Genomic DNA, 20,517 nt, shown 5'->3' on the forward strand with positions numbered 1-20,517 from the left:
GGGGGAATTATTTATTTACTTATTTATTTATATATACAGTTAAATTAGAGAATAGAATTATTAGCCCACCTGAATTATTAGCCCCCTTGTTTATTTTTTCCCCAACCTCTGTTTAACAGAGAGCAGATTTCTTCAACACATTTATAAACAAAATTGTTTTAATAACTCATTTCTAATAACTGACTATATCTTTAATCTTGTTATTTACCATAATGACAGCACATAATATTTGACTAGATATTTTACAAGACTCTAGTATTCAGCTTAAAGTGACATTTAAATGCTTAACTATGCTTAATCAGGTTAACTAGGTAAGTTATTGTATAACTGTGATTTGTTCTTCTTTGTAGTTTGTTATTCTAGCCGAACTAAAATAAATAAGACTTTCTCCAGAATAAAAAATATTATAGGAAATGCTGCGAAAAACTCCTTGCTCTGTTTCTGACTTCAACTGTGTGTGTATGTGTGTGTGTGTATGTATGTATGTATGTATGTATGTATGTATGTATGTATGTATGTATATATATATATATATATATATATATATATATATATATATATATATATATATATATATATATATACACATACATACATACATACACACACAGATGAAGCTATTAGTTAGTTAGAATTATTAGTCCCCTTTGGGTTATTTTTTTTTTTCAAATGATGTTTAACAGAGCAAGGAAATTTTCACAGTATGTCTGATAATATTTTTTTCTTCTGGAGAAAGTCTTGTTTGTTTTATTTCGACTAGAATAAAAGCAGTATTTAATTTTTTAAACACCATTTTAAGGACAAAATTATTAGCCCCTCTAAGTTAAATTTTTTTTCGATACTCTACAGAACAAACTATCTCTATACAATGACTTGCCTAATTACCATAACCTGCCTAGTTAACCTAATTAACCTAGTTTAGCCTTAAAATATTACATTAAGCTGTCTAGGAATATTATTATCAAATATTATGTGCTGTCATCATGGCAAAAATAAATCACGGCAATAGGACCCTTATGTAAATTCCAGAGTGGAGATTGGATGTCTGTACCGGCGGGTACAACGTGACATCTTTGAGTTTTCATCATTATCTCATGGGAAAAACTTGGTTCGAACCAATCAGCGCGCTCTATTGTGAATAAGGTGCAACTTTATTAATATGCATGAAAGCTTCGAAGACCTGTTACAGTGTTCAGACGGCAGAGAGACGCCACATTGTGTTGCCAACCGTAATTACAACAAGTTGAAGAAGAAGAATTGTTTGGAGACACGGGTTGTCAGTGTTGCGTTTATAAATGTGCTGCAACGAAGGTTTTGTTTCCATTTCCCCGCTATGAGAGCATCGCTGAACTCACATGTGTGAATTACAGTGGTCTGCTAACACGAGAACCTAAAAGAACCTAAATCTGATTACCACTGACTTTTTCCTTCTTTCAGTGGACAATCTTCTGAAAATGGCTTGTTCGAGTGTGCTACCAGGTGGAGGAGCGAACACAGAATATGTCCTTCACTGTCTCTTTGAGTGCAGAGGAGACATTATGGTTGGTATTTCTCTTACTAACAACTCCTTGCACTAATACTCATCCTCTAAAAAGCCTTAAAAAGACTATTGTGTTTCAGAATACAGTTGAAAAGCTCCTCCTGCCCACGCTGATCAGACACACATCCAACCTCAAAACAGACTACCATTACGCAGGTGTGACTTTTCAAAGAACTGTGTGGTTTCTTCATATGCAAAACCAAAAGATCATTTCCATCCTGAGGAAACACCGAAATGATGCATTACACATTTACATTACACATCTGATCATGGAAATGACAGTATTTTGTTCTCATTGACTAGGATCGGACAGATGGACGCTTCAGGAGAAACGGCAGCTAAACAAAGCACTTCTGCTTCATCACAAAGACTTCTATCTTGTCCAGAAAATGGTATTTATTAAATACATTTATGCATTTATCTAAGGCTTGGTCCCTGATTCATCAGGGGTCACCACAGCGGAATGAAACGCCAACTATTTTAGCATATGTTTTACTCAGCAGATGACCTTCCAGCCACAACCCAGTACTGGGAAACACCCATACACTCTCGCATTCAATCACATACAGTGCTACCCAAAGGTTTGAAATATACTTGCGGTGGTAGCCGGATTGAAGCACTTTTAACCCACAGCACATAAAGAGTTAACTATATGCCACAAACAAAACATAATTTGATTTTGAACACTATTTTTATCATTATCTGTTTAAACTTTATCTTTTCAATGGGTTAAATTAAAAAAAAGGACTTGAAATAAATAAATAAATAAATAAATAAATAAATAAATAAATAAAATCTACCCCGACAGGTCAAATCACTCAGTCAAGTTCAGGTTGCTTTGTTGGCATGACATTTTGTATAATATTGCCATCATTAAATTAATAAAATATACAGCAAATGAGAAATAAATGACAGAAATATAGACAATACCTCAAAAAAATGTAATAATTACAAGAATAAAACGTTGAGATTATTTAAATAAGATGAATGAGTTGATTAGCCATTTCTAATGGTGTACAAATATTCTGCCGCCAATTTAGATGTAATTTCGTTCTTCGAGTATTTAGTAAAGTTTTTCTGAGTCGTTTAGATCAGTGGTTCTCAAACTGTGGTACGTGTAACAACTAGTGGTACGCAGGCTTCCTTCTAGAGGTAGGCAGAGGAATCGCTGAATAATTAAAGTAAAAAATTAACACTTTTAACGCATACTATAACACCAGTGTGATTATTAAATTGATTCTAATAGGCTAAGCCTTTTATTTTTTATTTTCTAATGTTTGTTATGTATTCTCTCATTTGAAGCTAATTTCCTCCTCATATTTGTAACTGTTGTTTGGGGCGCATCTCGTATTTTTATATCCCAATGTTGACAGGTATAGTTAAATCACTTGCTTTTCTGACACAAATAGCCTATATTCTAACATGCAGTAAACAGATCTAATTTAAATATTTAAATCCAATTAATACATCTAAAATAGAAGTTGATGTTTAAATTTCAAAGATATACAATTAAGTCATAGATACATGCATTATATGTTTCAAAATTTATCAAAAAGATTTTCTATATGAATATGATGACATATAGCCTATTTATAAGGTCCAAAGAACATTTGCAGGTTTTAATGAATAGGCTACTTTATGATGATACTTTACATTTAAGTATAGCATTGTTTTTTTTTCTTTTTAAGAAAAGTGCCATTTTTAATTACCTTTAAAAAGCCCATTTTAATTTAAACATTGACGTTTTATTAATTTTTACCTGTAAGCACAGTACAGTGTTAATGTTCAAACTATTTATAATGTTTAACGTGGCTGACAATACTAAATATTCCTAAGAAGAAGAATTAATCTGCTATGTTTTTGAACTGTGGAGTGCTGTAGCTGCTTAATTAGGTCTACTACGCTACTGTATCCCAATACCGGTCATTATGGTGGTACTTGGAGAGACAATTTTTTGTAAGGTGGTACTTGGTGAAAAATGTTTAAGAACCACTGGTTTAGCATAAAGAATTTATTATTTAATGTCTCTCTCGCAGCTCTGCGCATAAAATTAGTGACAGCTTAGAAAACAAAAGCAAAACCAAATCCCGGACATTTTAGTAGATTTAGAAATCCTGGCTGGACGCAAAAGGTGTGGGTCTCTGTGGGTCTGCAGAGCACATAAGACTGTGTGCACACAGAATGAGCAGTATGAAATGGGTAGAGTAGTGAATCGCTTGAGTGTGTTTGTTTATATTAGGCAGATACAAAAAAAAGTGCAAAAGGATAATTCATTCATTCATTTTCTATCGCCTTTCTGGGGCTAATTTATAAAGTTATAAAGTGTATGGGAAGCACTGACATACACTACGGCCAATTTTTGTTTACTCAATTCACCTATAGCGCATGTGTTTGGACTGTGGGTGAAACCGGAGAAAACCACATCAACACAGGGAGAACATGTAAACTCCACACAGAAATGCCAACTGGCCTAGCGGGAATTCGAACCAGCAACCTTCTTGCCGTGAGGCTACAGTGCTAACCACTGAGCCAACGAGCCTCATTAAATACATTTTAAAATAATCTTTTGTCTTAATTGAATATATGAGCATTCTATTGTGACACTGTGGTTTGGTGATTGTAAGACTGTGCTTTGTACTTATTTAGGTCAAGACAAAGTCTGTGGCTCAGTGTGTGGAGTACTATTACACGTGGAAAAAACGTTTGCGTTTGTGCTCGAGAGTCAGTACGGCTCTGGCTACTCCAGTTCAAGATGTGCGGGTGAGTATGGACATGGCTTTAATAGTCCTGTGAATCTCATATCACTGATTTTGCCTCTCTTTTAGGACATTTACTGTAAGAAACACTTTAAAGTGAATGCACTGTGTTATATTAGAAAGCTAAATCCAGTGCTGAATATATACCCGTTCACCCCTCACAAATCTCTCATTTAAATTAATATTTACTATAGGAAGCTTTACAATATTATGTTTGTGCATATTCAGTTAAAGTCGGAATAATTAAAACCCCCCGAATAATTAGCTCTCGTTTTTTTGCCCGAATTTCTGTTTAACGGAGAGATTTTTTCTGCACATTTCTAATCATAATAGTTTTAATAACTCATCTCTAATAACTGATTTATTTTATCATGATGTCAGTAAATAATATTTGACTAGATATTTTTCAAGACACTTCTATACAGCTTAAAGTGACATTTAAAGGCTTAACTAGGTTAATCAGTTTAACTAAACTAGTTCTGTAGGCAAGAGGTCTGCATTGGCGTGGGAATAAATTTCCGAATAAATCGCGGGAGCGGTCAGTAACTAATTTAATTTTGGACTGGAGCGGAACATCTAGCAATATCGCTTCCCACTCCCGAGCGAGCTGTGTGTGAATGAGACAGCGTGAATGCTGCGTTTAGCTTGTTTTTTGCTGTGTGAGTGTGTGATGCCTATGTATGTGTGTGTCACTTGGTGCTTATGTGTGTGTGTGTGTTTATATAGACAGGCTGTGTGGACTGTATAGCTGGATGGTTTTTGGTTTTGTACTTCCCCCCGCTCTTTAGCGGGAACGGGTGCAGCGGGTAGAAAACGGGGCTGGTCGGGCAGCGGGACAACAAATTCTAAATATAAGCGGGAGCGGTCGGGTTCGGGCTAAAACCTGGCAAAAGCGGGATTCAAAATGTAGCGCTCTTTACTGTAGACTATTGGGAAAAAAATTGCTTAAAGGGACTTATAATTTTGTCCTTAAAATAGCTTTAAAAAGTTTAAAAACTGCTTTTATTCTAGCCGAAATAAAACAAATAAGACTTTCTCCAGAAAAAAACATTATCAGACATGCTGTGAAAATTTACTTGATGTATTAAACATCATTTGGGAAATATTTAAAAAAGAAAGAAAATTTTAAAGGCAGCTAATAATTCTGACTTCAACTTTAAATACAAATTTTCAATTATTTTTATTTGATAATTAAATAAATAAAATAAATTTTATATACACATATTATTTTATTTATTTTAAAATTATATTTAGGTCTGATGATTACAAGAGCAAAACAATGGCAAGTTTATTCTTGCTGGTAAGTTTATAAATAATAATGGCAAGTTAATTTCTATTTATTTATTTATTTATTTATTATTTCACATTAATGCACCACTGACCATTTACCTGTGATTATTGAAGAAATGTGCAATCAATATTTAAATGAAAATGGTTTTTCAGCATACTAATTTATTTACATCTAACTGATTATCAATTATTGTGAAAACAAGTTAGCTGTATGAGTACCTATTTTAATGCATATACTGTATATTCATGAATTAGGGAGACTGGGCAACAAACAACCACAGCGAACCGAAGAAAGAATCCATCAGCAAAAGCAGGGACTCAGAAAACTCCAGCGCTGCGTTTGTCTGTGAAGTGAGTACATCTGTGGGCTGCTTTACATACTGAAACCCCTATAGGTGCTTCCTCCCCTTCCTGTCATTTACTAGTACGCTCACACCTTTTCTATAAATTACTCCTCCGCGTTCTGTGATCTCATGATCTTGCTCATCTGTGTCCTGTGAACTAATCAAGGTAGTGTGATTGTATATCAGTCCCCTAGCAACCAGCAAGGACAACTTACCGACCATAGAAACATGTTCCAAAGCACATAGAACACCATAGCAACACCGTAGCAATGCCCTAGAAGACACATCTTTAGTGTTTTATATATGCTAAATATACTTATGTATTTTACATATGCCTACTTATACTACTGTTATTAGTGTACATACTTTTAAGTGTGTAACAGAAGAGTGTGCAAGCTTTTGGGCATACTACTTCCTTATTAATGCATTGTTATGTTGCTTAGTTAGTTAGTTAGTTAGTTAGTTAGTTAGTTAGTTAGTACGTGCCCTGTTAATCATTTTGTCACATCGCCCACGTTTATTTCATATATCATTTCTATTTATTTTAGTCTAACATCCAATAACGCCGTCAAAGGACGCTGATATATTGTTGATTTTAGGTTGTGTTAGAAAGTGACCAAAATCCAACATCGAGCCAACATCTTAAACCAACTTCATATTGACGTTAAATACTGACATTTATTCATCAGGTATGGTGACCAAAAGCCAATGTCATATTGTTAACGTCCACACAACGCCAAGCTGTAACATCATTAGACATTGATAATTGGTTGATTTTAGGTTGGACGTTGGATATTGATGTCGCCCTAATGTTGGGTTCTTGCGTCAACGATTTTTGTCTCCAAACAAATTGCAATAGCCCCTTTCACACAGTGATACCGGTAAATATCTGGAAAATTTACGGAAAGACTTTACCAGCAATCTGCCTTCTGCATTCACACAGCGCAGCATTCCGGCAAATTACCGGTAATGTTACAACTTCTCTTTCTGGAAAATAGCCGGAACGAATTTACCAGTATTTTCAAAAAGGGCCTGTTAACACATACAACCTTTCCGGAAAATTGCCAGTAATTTTCCAGAAAGGTCTGTATGTGTGAAAGGGGCTATTGTCTCTACGACGTAGGTGTACAAAGTCAATCTGATGTCATGTTGACGTTCTGTGCCTGTTGGGTTTCAAGATAAATCTCAGGTGTTTGCATAATTATGCATTTAGAGGTTAATGAACAAATCGTCCATAAAAGTTCACAGTGAGTACATTTACATGGACACTTGGACACCAATAATCTGATTGTAATTCGATTAAGGCAATACTCTGATTAAGAGTCTACCAGTCTACCATGTAAACAGTGAATTTTTTATTACCTAAATCCAACTTAAGTCATAATCGAACTAAACAGAAGTGGCATTAAGGCATGTGGAATATGCCGATTTTTAAATTACATTCGGCCTGGTCACGCTTACGTCATCGATGATGTGCTGTTCAGTTTAACAGAGGAGAAGCGCTCTCGTGGAGATTTCTTTAGTTACATAATTTAAGTCGTTTGGGATGTGGTAACACGCAATCAAATATTTTACTGAACAGATCCGCCACTTTTGACGCTTATAAACAGTCACAAAGTCCTCGTGCTGCAGGAATTAGGAGGTTTGCTGAAGGTGCAGCTGTCGTGCAGTGATGGGTTTGTGTCTTTTATACTCTACGGCAGTTTGCGTTCACTGAACAGTAAGAATGATTAAATAATCCATATTAAACAGTCCCTTAAAAGTCACGTCTCACTTTCAGTTTTGGCCTTAGGCGCATTTTGCACTCACACACAAGCGTACCGCGCCAAAGCCCAAGTGAATCGCGCTCAGGCACACCTCTTCCAACCGGGCCAGGGCCGGCCAAGTGAACCGTGCCTGAGCCCTATTCAGCGCACTCACACTTCTCAAACGATCCGGGTAACGGGCCTGGGCACGGTTCGGATAGCATGGTGTGAGTAGGCTCTTACAGTCATGTAGGACTTTTTTCTCACAGCATTTTGTGACAGGATAGTCTATACACACACGGCTGTTTGACACTATTCTCTCTCTGTACCTATACTGAGTCAGTAAAGGACCACAGATGACATTCGGTGTACGTTATCAAGCTCCATTAAAACAACACTCTTCCCCCAGTCTTTACTTCATACTCACATCTAGTACCTCAGTTGTTCATTGTGGCATGCACGAAATGTTCCTGAAAGAAAGTGAAACTGCCGAACTGCAGCTAAGAATGTAAAACTAAGAATGAAACATTAATAATCAAATTATGTGCTATAACATGTAAAACTGTATCTTGAAAGGAACATTTAAAGAGCAACTCATGTTAACACCTTCATTATATTATTGTCTTATTCAGATTAAGGCAAATAATTTGATTACTGATGTCCATGTAAATGTAGTCACTGTTGTTGCAGATGAAATTTAATGCGGAAAATGAAATTCAAATATTTTCCAGTAGGCAAGATATTAGGCCCAATCCCAATTCTACCCCTAAGCCCTTCCCCTTACCTCTCAATTTGCGCGTTCCCGTAGAGGGGTAGGGGTGTCCCAATCTCTTTAGCTTGAAGGAGTTGGGCTAGATACCCCTTCAGATGAAGATTTTTCAGGACCAAACTCGAAACCAAGGGGTGAGAATATTTCCCAGAATACACAAGCCACAAAGGCAGAATAGTTGCACCAGGAAGTAAGAAGGTCCACAAATTAGTATTTTTGTCATTATTACAAATTTTTACAACAAACAAGCACATGTTTTAATATATTCATAAACGCATTCATGTTTTACTGTCATGCTTTAAAAGAAACGCTAAAATAAAACCCGCTAAATTTCGCAATCTATAATCCATAAAAATAACTCCTGTACAGCAGTCCCACAACATTCTGACACTCGATGACACTCAAATCCCCTGTCAGTAATGTCTAGTGGCTGTGAATGAGCTTTAATAGTGTCTGCTATAATGTTAATGTTGTTTTTGGTGTGTTTACATTGATGAATATGGCCACTTCGTAAATGTGCAGAACAGTTATGATCTTATTGCCACATTATATTGTCATGATAACATAATATATGCCTTCGGTGATTTCCTGAAGATAAATACCAAAAAATAGCACAACTGGAATAACTACAGCAGTCGAGATCGTCTGATCTCATATGAAGCAAGAGATTGCGATGACATATGATGATGTGTACAGGTGCTGTACTGCTGTCCCACTTCTTTGGGGTACATTTTGTATCCCTTCCCCTTCACACTCAGTTTTAAGGGCCAAGGGGAAGGGGTCCAAAAATAGAATTGGGATTGCACCTAATTATATTGCTGTCAAACCATTATCACATCCAAAATAAGTTTTCCTTTTTAAAATATTTTCCAAATGTTTAACAGAACAAGAAACTTTTCACTGTATTTCCTATAATATTTTTACTTATTTGTTTTATTTTGGCTAGAATAAAAGCAGTTTTTAATTTTTTAAAGCCTTTTTAACGTCAATATTATTAGCCCCCTTAAGCAATTTTTTTTTTGATTGTCTACAGAACAAACCATCGTGATACAATAATTAGCCTAATTACCCTAACCTGCCTAATTAACCTAGTTATGCCTTTAAATGTCACTTTAAGCTGAATACTAGTATCTTGAAAAAAATCTAGTCCAATAATATGTGCTGTCATCATGACAAAGATAAAAGAAACCAGTTATTAGAAATGAGTTATTCAAACTAATATGTTTTGAAATGGGTTAAAAAAAAAAAATCAGTTAAAGAGAAATTGGGAGGGAAAAACATTTCAGGGGGGTTAATAATTTTGACTTCAACTATATACAAATGTCAATTACCCCATGTGTTTCTATGATTCTCCCAGCAGACAAATGAAGAAACGTGGACCCAGAACAATCTCCGTCTGCTCTGCAGCTCTCCAGCAGAAAACAGACCATCTGCTCTGACCGAGACTTTGGGTTCGGCTTCTGTGAGAAGTTCTCCATCCAACAGCACGACCAGCGGAGACACCGATTTGGCCCTCGTCTTCCCCTGCACAGAGTGTGGAAAGTAAGCCACATCCTGAGTCAAAACCCAAAAAACATCTTCATTAAAGAAGAGCTACTGTGCAAAAATCACTTTTATCAGGGATTTTGAAGCCTAATAAGTGTCAGTCTGTGAATATAACCAGCTTCTAATGGTAACAATTTATTAATTTTATTTTTCATAATCTGACTTGAACCAAAACTGCAGAAACACTTTGATTGACATTCTCTTTTGTAAGTGTCATCAGAGGGGGAAAGTCTCGCCCACAAATGACCATCTCTCCCTCATTAGCATGAGATGTTAGTCTTGTTTTTAAATGTTTCTTAAATTAAAATATATTTTAATTTTTATCCAGACATTTAAAAAGAATATATTTTAGAGCCGTTATCTCCATACAGAGAAACCGTGATATTTATATCTAAGGTTATCATACCGTCAGAATCTTATACCGGCCCATGCCTAATGCTCATTTCAATTAATTTTGTCAATCAACAACCAACACTCGTTGATCGAATAGTAACCGTTAACTGGCCAGATTAATATAGAATTATTAGTCAATGAAAAAAATTAACTGACGTGTAAAATAAACTAAATAAAAAGAATAAAATAAATAGACCTGCCCTAGATTACACTAGCACTTAAATTACAAATGCAGATTACAAAACAAAAACACTGACTAAGTCCTTTTAAACCAGCATAGGATGTGTTTTTCAGTCATGTTTTTTTCTTCAGTTAAATAAAAATAGCAGGCTACCTCAAATCGATCGCTCCCCAGAAAATATACATTCAATTAATTCTCCGATATAAATCTTACATCACAAATCTCTGTCAACATTTTTATAGAACATGTTGCCTGCGACTCGTTTGTGTTCTGACCACATGTGCTGGGTTGTACACTATATCAAAAAAAGTGTTTAGACTTTTAAAAACATTGTTGGTACACATTGAGCCACTAAGCATTGTACTTAAGATGTTTTTCAATAGGAGGAAAACGCAAATTACTATATAGTATATATTATAGTATATAGTACATTACGATATAGTCTGTGCTAGTAAATACAAGGCTATTTATGAAATCCAGGCATAACACTGTATGACAGTGTTTAAGTTGACTGTGAGAGCCTACAGCTAATCAATCTATCAGATTCAAGAGTGCTTTATAGGTCTAAAGAAAATTATAAATGATAAATAATCTCAAATAAAACAAATACATTTATAGATATGGTATATAAGTATATAAATTCACTCACGTGGGAAATAGAGGCAACTTAAACGGTTTGTGAGCATAATTAAGTGCACACAGCATGCCGTATCATCTGATAATTGCAGGAAATCATTCCAAAAGGCAACTGACTGTGTAAAAAAGCATCAACTGAAACAAAAGTTTGATGAATATACCGAGTTCAGCGGCTAATGAGCCGGAATCAGCTGAGGTGACGAGACAGCGACCAGCGAGACCTGTCACTCAAGTGGCCACGGCCTTAAATATGCATACTTAAAATAAGTTAATAAAAAGGAAACGGATGAGTTATAAGACAATTCACCCCCTCTCAGTTGTCATGAAAGGTAATCATGGCTATATGCACTAAAGCCATCTTTTGTACCAGGCTGTAAACATGTTTTTATCAGCTGCAAAGTTGGCCAATTAACCATTGCAGTCAGAAATCATCTGGATTTCCTGGAGCCAGCCCCCCAAGGCGAGCCGATGAATTGCAGTTTTAGTTACTTCCGTATTGCTTCCCGAGAGAGAGAGAAAGGTTGCCGATTGGTTTGGACACGGACCTCGATCTGGCTGTTAGTGACCACTGATCTAAGCTATTTTTGCAACAGTAACAAAAAAAAGTTGTTTTGTTTTGTGTCACTTGAAACACTGATGGCAATGCGCTGTGATTTGGCCTCACCTCCTTCACTTGCCATGCTTAAACCCACATAAACTCCACACACACACCAACATGTGAGGAAACGAGATGTCAACACCAGATTTACATACTAAAAGGTGATTGGACAGGTCTTCGCACATGCAATGAGCATAAAAGGTAATCGGAAGCGTACAAAGGTGGAACTGCTTTGTTGCAGTTGTTTTTATTAACAAACCAATATAAACAGGCCCGTGCAGAGACTGTCCAAAGGGCATGTGCAGGATACATTTTTTGAAGAAGGGGGGGGGGGGGGGTTGTTGTTGTTGTTGTTGTTGTTGTTGTTGTCGTCGTTGTTGTTGTTGTTGTTGTTGTCGTCGTCGTCGCGCGTACTGAAGAGCGGTGTTGTCGCGCGCGTTCTGATCAGCGGTGTTGTCGCGCGCGTTCTGATCAGCGGTGTTGCCGCGCGCGTTCTGATCAGCGGTGTTGCCGCGCGCGTTCTGATCAGCGGTGTTGCCGCGCGCGTTCTGATCAGCGGTGTTGCCGCGCGCGTTCTGATCAGCGGTGTTGCCGCGCGCGTTCTGATCAGCGGTGTTGTCGCGCGCGTTCTGATCAGCGGTGTTGTCGCGCGCGTTCTGATCAGCGGTGTTGTCGCGCGCGTTCTGATCAGCGGTGTTGTCGCGCGCGTTCTGATCAGCGGTGTTGTCGCGCGCGTTCTGATCAGCGGTGTTGTCGCGCGCGTTCTGATCAGCGGTGTTGTCGCGCGCATACTGTGAAGGGGGGAAGGGGGTTAGGCGCTTACTCATTAGCAGTGTTGTCGCGCGCCAACTGAAGGGCGGTAGCGGGGAGGGGGGTGTCGCGGGGGCACTTTTGATCATTTTGGACTAAAAGACTAAAAAGGGCATGTGCACTGCACAGGTTGAGCCCTATGTGTGCACGTGCCTGAATATTAATAATGCATAATCTGAACCGTGGATCACAGGGCGCACCAAACCATGGTTTGGACAATGAGACCATACATTTTTTACCAAGAACTGTCTAGCTGGCATGTGTGGCTGCACGTGTTACCTTCCCGCAAGTTAACAAATATGTGTTGCACAGTTATGCAGCCAGACTTCAGACAAAAAAAAGTGCAAATTATATTTTAGACTCTTTGATTTTCCTCTCTCATCTTGACTCCTGCTATTAGTATTTGTTTTCACCTTTGGGCTACTCCAGCCAATAGCAGAACAGCAACTATTGGGGAGGTGGGGATAAAAGTCAAATTTAGATAAACAACTAAGGGATAAAGTTTCCCAGAGATGGGTTGCGGCTGGAAGGGCATCCGCTGTGTAAAAACTTGCTGGATAAGTTGGCGGTTTATTCCGCTGTGGCGACCCCAGATTAATAAAGGGACTAAGCCGACAAGAAAATGAATGAATGAACTAAAGGATAAAATAAGTCATCTAATCACACATCTGCAATACGTAAATTTTTTACACAATGATCACGATAACTTTGTGATACATTGTGCAGGCCTAGATTTTGAATCACACTGTAGTGTAATTCATGATATATGTTTCATTTCACAGGGTGTTTTTGAAGGTGAAAAGTCGAAATGCCCACATGAAGACGCACCGCCAGCAGGAAGAAACACTGCTGTGGCACTTTACCGGAGTTCCTAAGCAAGATCATGCGATTGTGACTCCTGGCTGCCCTGTTACGCCACTAAAAGAGCCCATACGCCTTCACTCGTTATCATATCACAGTAACACAGAGGCCAAAACATCCTTAAATGACATGTGCAGCGAGTCAGAACAGGAAATGGACTGTTCGCTGAAGTCACTTCCTGTCCTGCAGAGTCGTTTGAACTTCATGTCAAGTTAGTAGCTTAAAGATTGAGCACACAGAATCAGGGATTTTTTGTAGACTACAAACCAGACTGATTTATGTAAATAGTATAACTTTGTGCAAATTAAAACTATTGCTATGGCACTAGGGTGGTGCAATGTGACAATATATATATATATATATATATATAATATGTATGAAATAAAAATGTATTGTTTCATATTATGTGCATTGTTTATTTATTTGGTGAGGTCACAAAATACATTGTTTATGACACCGGGATGCTTATCGATTCTGCTTTTCATCAGAGTTTAATGTGATTGTGCACATCAATGCGCAAAACCACAACAACAAAAAAACACCTCGCAGTCATTTTTGAGTTAATGCACCACACCAAAAACTGCTCCACCAATGAGATTGGCACTTTTGTTCATGTGCTTGAAGCTACTGAAGTTACAGTAAACACCACTTAGGGTCGAGGCGAACACAGTTTCACTTTCATTTAGTGATGAAGAGGGTGCAGCGAGGCTTTTTTTCTGTTGGTGATTTTGAATAATGATTTTGTGCTGGTAATTTCCAGAAATTTGCAGACAAAAAAAAATTTCCTTTAATTTGGCCACGCGATGCCGTGGCGCAGTCGGTAGCACAATCGCCTCACAGCAAGAAGGTTGCTCGCTCGAGCCTCGTTCGGGTCCGTTAGCATTTTTACGTTGAGTTTGCATGTTCTCCCCGTGTTCGCGTGGGTTTCCTCCGGGTGCTTCGGTTTCCCTCACAAGTCCAAAGACATGCGCTGTAGGTGAATTAGGTAAGCTAAAATTGGCCATAGTGTATGTGTGTGTATGGATGTTTCCCAGTGATGGGTTGAGGCTGGAAGGGCATCAGCTGCGTAAAACATTTGCTGGATAAGTTGGGAGTTCATTCCGCTGTGGCGACCCCAGATTAATAAAGGGACTAACCTGAAAATTAAATAATGAATTTGGCCACATCTAGCGGCCATCATCCTGGAACCAATCTTCCATTGTAAGCACCTTGCTTTTCTGTCTGTTCCATTGCTCTGTTTGTTAGAGGTTTGCTCCCACGTTCTTTTGAAGTGTGTTAAACACACAAAGCGCCCAATTCGCACAGTATTATTATCTCAATTTGCACCACAGGATGTCTAAATGCATTTTTTTATTGACTTCACATGATTAACAACACAAGGCTTCAGTGTCAACGCTTGACAGAGGATGCGTCTGAAGTTGGGGCTGATGCATTCATCATAGCAGCGTCAGCCAATGAAATTTGTCAACAATTGGCAACTGTCTGAGCTGGTGTATTTGCATACAGCGATCTGATTGGCTAACGCTTCCGTTGGTGCTTGAAAAGTTGAAAAAGTATTAACTTCTGCAGTGAGCAACACTGCTGAAGCAGTGCAGACGGACCCAAAATTAAGTTTCAGCAACGCTTGACGTCACCCATTCAAAGTGAATTGGACGCGTTGTCACTGATGCCCTGTGTAAATGGGCTGTGAATCACTCACGATTGACGCTTCATTCACGTCTGCCTACTGCACAGGCTGCAAAACAATTTCCCCCACTTTTATGTAACGTTAGGATAGTGAGGGCGCAGGGAAAACATAATTTTCGAGAGAATGTTAAATACATCACGTGCGCTGCGTATACAACGTCTATAACTTATGCAAAACAATTAATTGCAAACTGAAATAATATAATTTGATAACATGATTTTAAATTGTTTGTTTTATGAGATTATTTAATTTTTAAAAATTTTTTCAATCATTTTGCGTTTAAATTAAGAAATTTGCAGGATCGCAAAAAAATTGTGGCCTTTTGTTGATTTTGCGAGGGATTCAGCGATTAAGGAATCGCAAAAAAATCAGGCGGTCTGAATAATGTCGACAGGAGGGAGTTATTTTGGAAAGTACCAAATAAGATTTGACTGTGACTTTAATTTCACTTTTCTTTCATGATTTGCAAGTTCATTAAGTGGTCTCTAACATCAGGGAGTGACTTTGCATATTCACTTTGCTCATATCCACAAAAAAACAGAAAAAGAAGAGAACGATTGGGTTTGAATGCTGAAAAACGTCATAAAAAACGCTGACGATAAGCGCAAACAAAAAAAAGCGTCCCAGTGTGTATGAGCCTTTACATGCCACCACAGGGATGCATTTAGAAACAGAATAGTCAAAAAAATTGCATGAGGGGGAAAGGGGTTGGACAATGAAACTGAAACGCCTGGTTTTAGACCACAACAATTCATTAGTCATGGTGTAGGGTCTGCTTTTGTGGCCAACACAACATCAGTCTGTCTTAGGAATGACAGATACAAGTCCTGCACCGTAGTCAAAAGGATTTTGAGCCAATCTTCTATTTTGAGCAACTCTAATTTTGCAAATTTACTCTGCTCATCGCCACAAAAAAAAAATCGATTGGGTCTGAATGCTGAAAAACATCAAGGAAAACGTTAACGTTAAGCCCGAGCAAAGAAGCAATGTGTACGAGCTCACATGCCACCACAAGGATGCAAGTAGAAACAGAATGGTGAAAAATGTGCACGCATAAATTACAGGGGTTGGACAAAGAAACTGAAACACCTGGTTTTACAGCAAAGTAATTCATTAGTATAGTGTAGGGCCTCTTTTTGCAGCAAATACAGCATTCATTTTTCTTGAGAATGACAAATACAAGTACTGCACAGTGGCCAGAGGGATATTGAGCCATTCTTCTCGCAGAATAGTGGCCTGGTCACTAGGTCATGCTGGTGGAGGAAAAAGATTCCTGGCTCGCTTCTCCAAAAAGCCTCAAAGTAGCTCAATAATATTAAGTTCTGGTCAATGTGTAGGCCATGGAAGATGTTAAACTTCACTTTCAAGATCATCAAACCATTGTCACTAGTCTTGCTGTGTGTATTGGTGCATTATCATACTGATACACGGCACCTCCTTCAGTATATAATGTTTGTTTTGTCGGGTCACATGGTCCTCCAGAATGGTTGGGTCCATCTAGCACTAGTATTTGACATAGGGATTGCAGTGATATTGCAGCCCAAACCATCAGTGATTCACCACCATGTTTTACTCTGGGCTAGAACAGTCTGGGTGGTACGCTTGTTTGAGGCTTCTCCACACTGTGACTCTCCCGAATGTGGGAAAGACAGTGAAGGTGGACTCATCAGGAAACAATACATGTTTCACACTGTCCACAGTCCAAGATTTTGCCTGTTGGCACTATTGAAATCGACGTCTGGCACTGGTATGAGTAACTAAATGTTGGCTTTAGCAGTAAGCCATGTATATTGATCCTGTGGAGCTCCTGGTGAACAGCTTTGGTGGAAACAGTTGATGTGCACATTTAATTCTGCAGTGAGCTAGGCAGCTAAGGTAAGACATCCCTTTCAGACAGTTTCCTCTTGCATCCACAGTTCTATAAGATGTGGCTCTTTTTCTTGGTGGTTTGCTGACATTACTTTGGATACTGTGGCTCTTGATACATCAACAAAGGCTTGCTGTCTTGGTCACAGAAGAGCCGGAGAGATGCACACCAACAATTTGTCCTCTTTTGAGCTCTGATATGTCACCCATAATTTACATTTACATTTACATTTAGTCATTTAGCAGACGCTTTTATCCAAAGCGACTTACAAATGAGGACAAGGAAGCAATTTACACAACTAAGAGCAACAATGAATAAGTACTAAAGGCAAGTTTCAGGTCTGTAAAGTCTAAGAAGGGAAGTATTAGTATTTTTTTTTTTTTTTTTTTTTTGTACAGTTAGTGTGATATTCAAAGAGGCAATTGCAGATTAGGAAGTGAAGTGGAGACTAAATAGTTGAGTTTTTAGTCGTTTCTTGAAAATAGCGAGTGACTCTGCTGTTCTGATGCAGTTAGGGAGTTCATTCCACCAACTGGGCAGATTGAGCGTGAGCGTTCGCGAAAGTGATTTTTTCCCTCTTTGGGATGGAACCACGAGGCGACGTTCATTCACAGAACGCAAGTTTCTGGAGGGCACATAGATCTGCAGAAGTAAGTGCAGATAAGAAGGTGCTAGGCCAGAAGTCACTTTGTAGGCAAACATCAGAGTTTTGAATTTGATGCGAGCAGCAACTGGCAGCCAGTGCAAACGGACTAGCAGCGGAGTGACATGTGCTCGTTTAGGTTCATTGAAGACAACTCGTGCTGCTGCATTCTGGAGCAGTTGAAGAGGCTTGATAGAGTTAGCTGGAAGCCCAGCTAGTAGAGAGTTGCAGTAATCCAGTTTGGAGAGAACAAGAGCTTAAACAAGGAGTTGAGCTGCATGTTCAGATAAGAAGGGTCGGATCTTTCTGATGTTATAGAGTGCAAATCTGCACGAACGAGCAGTTCTAGAAATGTGGTCAGAGAAGTTTAGTTGGTCATCAATCGTTACTCCAAGGCTTTTCACCATTTTGGATGCAGTAATGGTTGCCCCATCCATCTGGATTGAAAAGTTATGGTGTAGAGTCGGGTTGGCAGAAACTACAAGCATTTCCGTTTTTGCGAGGTTCAGCTGAAGATGATGATCTTTCATCCAGTGTGAAATATCCAACAGGCAGGCTGAGATGCGAGCTGGAACCGAGGGATCATCAGGATGAAAAGAGAGGTATAGCTGGGTATCATCAGCATAGCAGTGGTAGGAGAATCCATGTCTCTGGATGACTGGTCCTAGAGATGATGTGTAGATGGAGAAGAGAAGTGGCCCAAGAACAGAGCCTTGAGGTACCCCAGTGTTTAGATGCTGTAGGTTGGACACCTCTCCCCTCCAAGACACCCTGAATGACCTGTCAGAGAGGTAAGATCTGAACCATTGTATAACAGTGCCCGCAACGCCCAGTGACTCAAGCGTAGATAGCAGGATCTGGTGGTTGACAGTGTCAAAAGCAGCTGACAAGTCCAGCAAAATGAGGACTGATGATTTAGAGTCTGCTTTAGCCAGTCTGAGATCCTCCACGACCGAGAGCAGGGCAGTCTCAGTTGAGTGGCCTTTCTTAAAGCCGGATTGCTTGTTGTCCATGAGATTGTTTTGAGTAAGAAAGTCCAGAACTTGATTGAACACTACTTTCTCCAGAATCTTGGCCATGAATGGAAGCAGGGATACTGGTCTGTAGTTTTCAAGTAGTGTATGGTCCAGGTTGGGTTTCTTTAGCAGTGGGGTTACCCTAGCCTGCTTAAATGTAGTGGGGAATAAACCAGAGTCAAGAGATGTGTTAATTATGTGAGTCAGTGTTGGTATGACTGCAGGAGAGATGGCTTGCAAGAGATGAGAGGGAATGGGATCGAGTGGACAGGTGGTTGCATGGCTAGATAGCACAAGTTTGGACACCTCAGACTCAGAGAGCTGAGAAAAAGAGGTGAGTGTGTGTGGTGTTGGTGTTGTATCTTGCGTGTTTGTTGTAGGTGCAGCAAATTGAGCACTGATTTTTGCAGTTTTGGTGCAGAAGAATGTAGCAAAGTCATCAGTAGTAAGTGTGGAGGATGCGGGTGGAGGAGGAGGATAGAGGAGGGAGGAAAATGTTTTTAAAAGTAGGCGAGGATTAGTGGCATTGTTGATTTTCAGACGGTAATACGTCTGCTTTGCAGAAGTAACCTCAGCTGAGAAAGAGGACAGAAGAGTTTGGTATGTTAAGAGATGTGCAGGATTTTTAGTTTTCCGCCAAATTCTCTCCGCAGCCCGAAGTTTTGAGCGATGCTCACGGAGAGCATCCGAGAGCCAGGGTGCAGGAGGACTGGCACGGGCTGGCCTGGATGCAAGAGGACATAATCGGTCTAGACATGATGCTAGTGTGGAGCAGAGTGTATTAGTGGCACTGTTCGAATCAAGTGCAGTGAGTTTGCGAGATGGAGGAAGAGAGTCTGAAACAATGGTGGATAGTCTATTGGGTGAGAGAGATCGTAGGTTTCTGCGAAAGGTAACCAGTGTTGGAGTGTGTGGCGGCTCAGGAGTAATGTGGATGTTGAGAGACAGAAGGAAATGATCAGATATTTGTAGTGGAGTTACTATTGTTTGATCAGTGAAGCAGTGTCGTGTGTAAATAAGGTCTAGCTGATTACCTGATTTGTGGGTAGCAGAGGTAGGTGCTCTTTTTAGGTCAAAAGAGGCAAGCAAAGTCTGAAAGTCTGCAGCTTGCGGTTTGTCAACGTAAATGTTGAAGTCACCTAGCACCAATAAGGGAGTGGCAAAATTAGAAAAAGATGAGAGAAGAACATCCAGTTCATCTAGGAAGTGACCTAATTTACCTGGTGGGCGGTAGATGACAACCACATTTATGTAGAAGGGGTGGATAATGGTGACTGCATGGAATTCAAAGGAGCTGATTGTTGGCAGGGACGGTATCAGAGTAAATTTCCATTCTTTGGAAATTAGTAGTCCAGTCCCACCCCCTCTCCCTGTCTGACGAGGAGTGTGGGAAAAAGAGAAATTAGCAGAAAGAGAAGCATGTGTAGCAGTGTCCTCCGGCCTCAACCAGGTCTTAGTTAGAGCCATGAGATTATAGTCAGAATATGTAGCTATGGAGGTAATAAAATCAGCCTTGTTAACAGGTGATTGACAGTTCCAGAGGCCCACGGAGAGAGAGAGTTGTGAAATAGTAGATACATGTATTGAACGAAGGTTGTGAGGATTACGCCTGCAGCGTACCTCCCGTGTTTTGCGAGTGTTAGTAACAACAGGAATTAGAAAACACATAATAAAAGTGCACTGACAACAAAAAATAAGTGTAAAGTAAAAACAATACAGTAAAGTACTCAAGTGCTTTGTCGGTGTCTTTGCTCGGTGGAGTCGCGCATAATGTTGTGTGCATTGCAATATTCTATGCAAAACTCTGCACATAGCACCATTCAAGGAGAGTGTGAA

The 20,517-nt window shown here is 39.1% G+C and overlaps 1 protein-coding gene and 1 long non-coding RNA gene across 4 annotated transcripts in view; one reads left to right on the forward strand and one right to left on the reverse strand.

Annotated features, from left to right (window-relative positions):
- LOC100535969 (transcriptional-regulating factor 1) overlaps positions 1-13,868 on the forward strand; it is a 47,712-nt gene extending 33,844 nt beyond the window's left edge. Inside the window, exons 9-15 of one of the 2 annotated variants that reach the window (XM_087289931.1) lie at positions 1,438-1,541; positions 1,621-1,696; positions 1,844-1,932; positions 4,187-4,300; positions 5,842-5,937; positions 9,802-9,986; positions 13,390-13,868. In XM_087289931.1, the coding sequence (XP_087146057.1) occupies positions 1,438-1,541; positions 1,621-1,696; positions 1,844-1,932; positions 4,187-4,300; positions 5,842-5,937; positions 9,802-9,986; positions 13,390-13,684 (959 nt within the window). In that variant the 3' untranslated portion in view covers positions 13,685-13,868. The remainder of the gene's footprint in view (positions 1-1,437; positions 1,542-1,620; positions 1,697-1,843; positions 1,933-4,186; positions 4,301-5,841; positions 5,938-9,801; positions 9,987-13,389) is intronic. The other variant, XM_087289933.1, reaches the window with a different exon arrangement.
- LOC141378504 (uncharacterized) overlaps positions 1-20,517 on the reverse strand; it is a 71,677-nt gene that overhangs the window by 41,747 nt on the left and 9,413 nt on the right. For both annotated transcript variants that reach the window (XR_015512964.1, XR_015512963.1), the window contains exon 2: positions 9,776-9,968. This is a non-coding gene — a long non-coding RNA (uncharacterized LOC141378504). The remainder of the gene's footprint in view (positions 1-9,775; positions 9,969-20,517) is intronic.

This window comes from Danio rerio, chromosome 17, assembly GCF_052040795.2.
Source record: "Danio rerio strain M-AB ecotype USA chromosome 17, GRCz13ab, whole genome shotgun sequence".
NCBI classification, from domain to species: domain Eukaryota; kingdom Metazoa; phylum Chordata; class Actinopteri; order Cypriniformes; family Danionidae; genus Danio; species Danio rerio.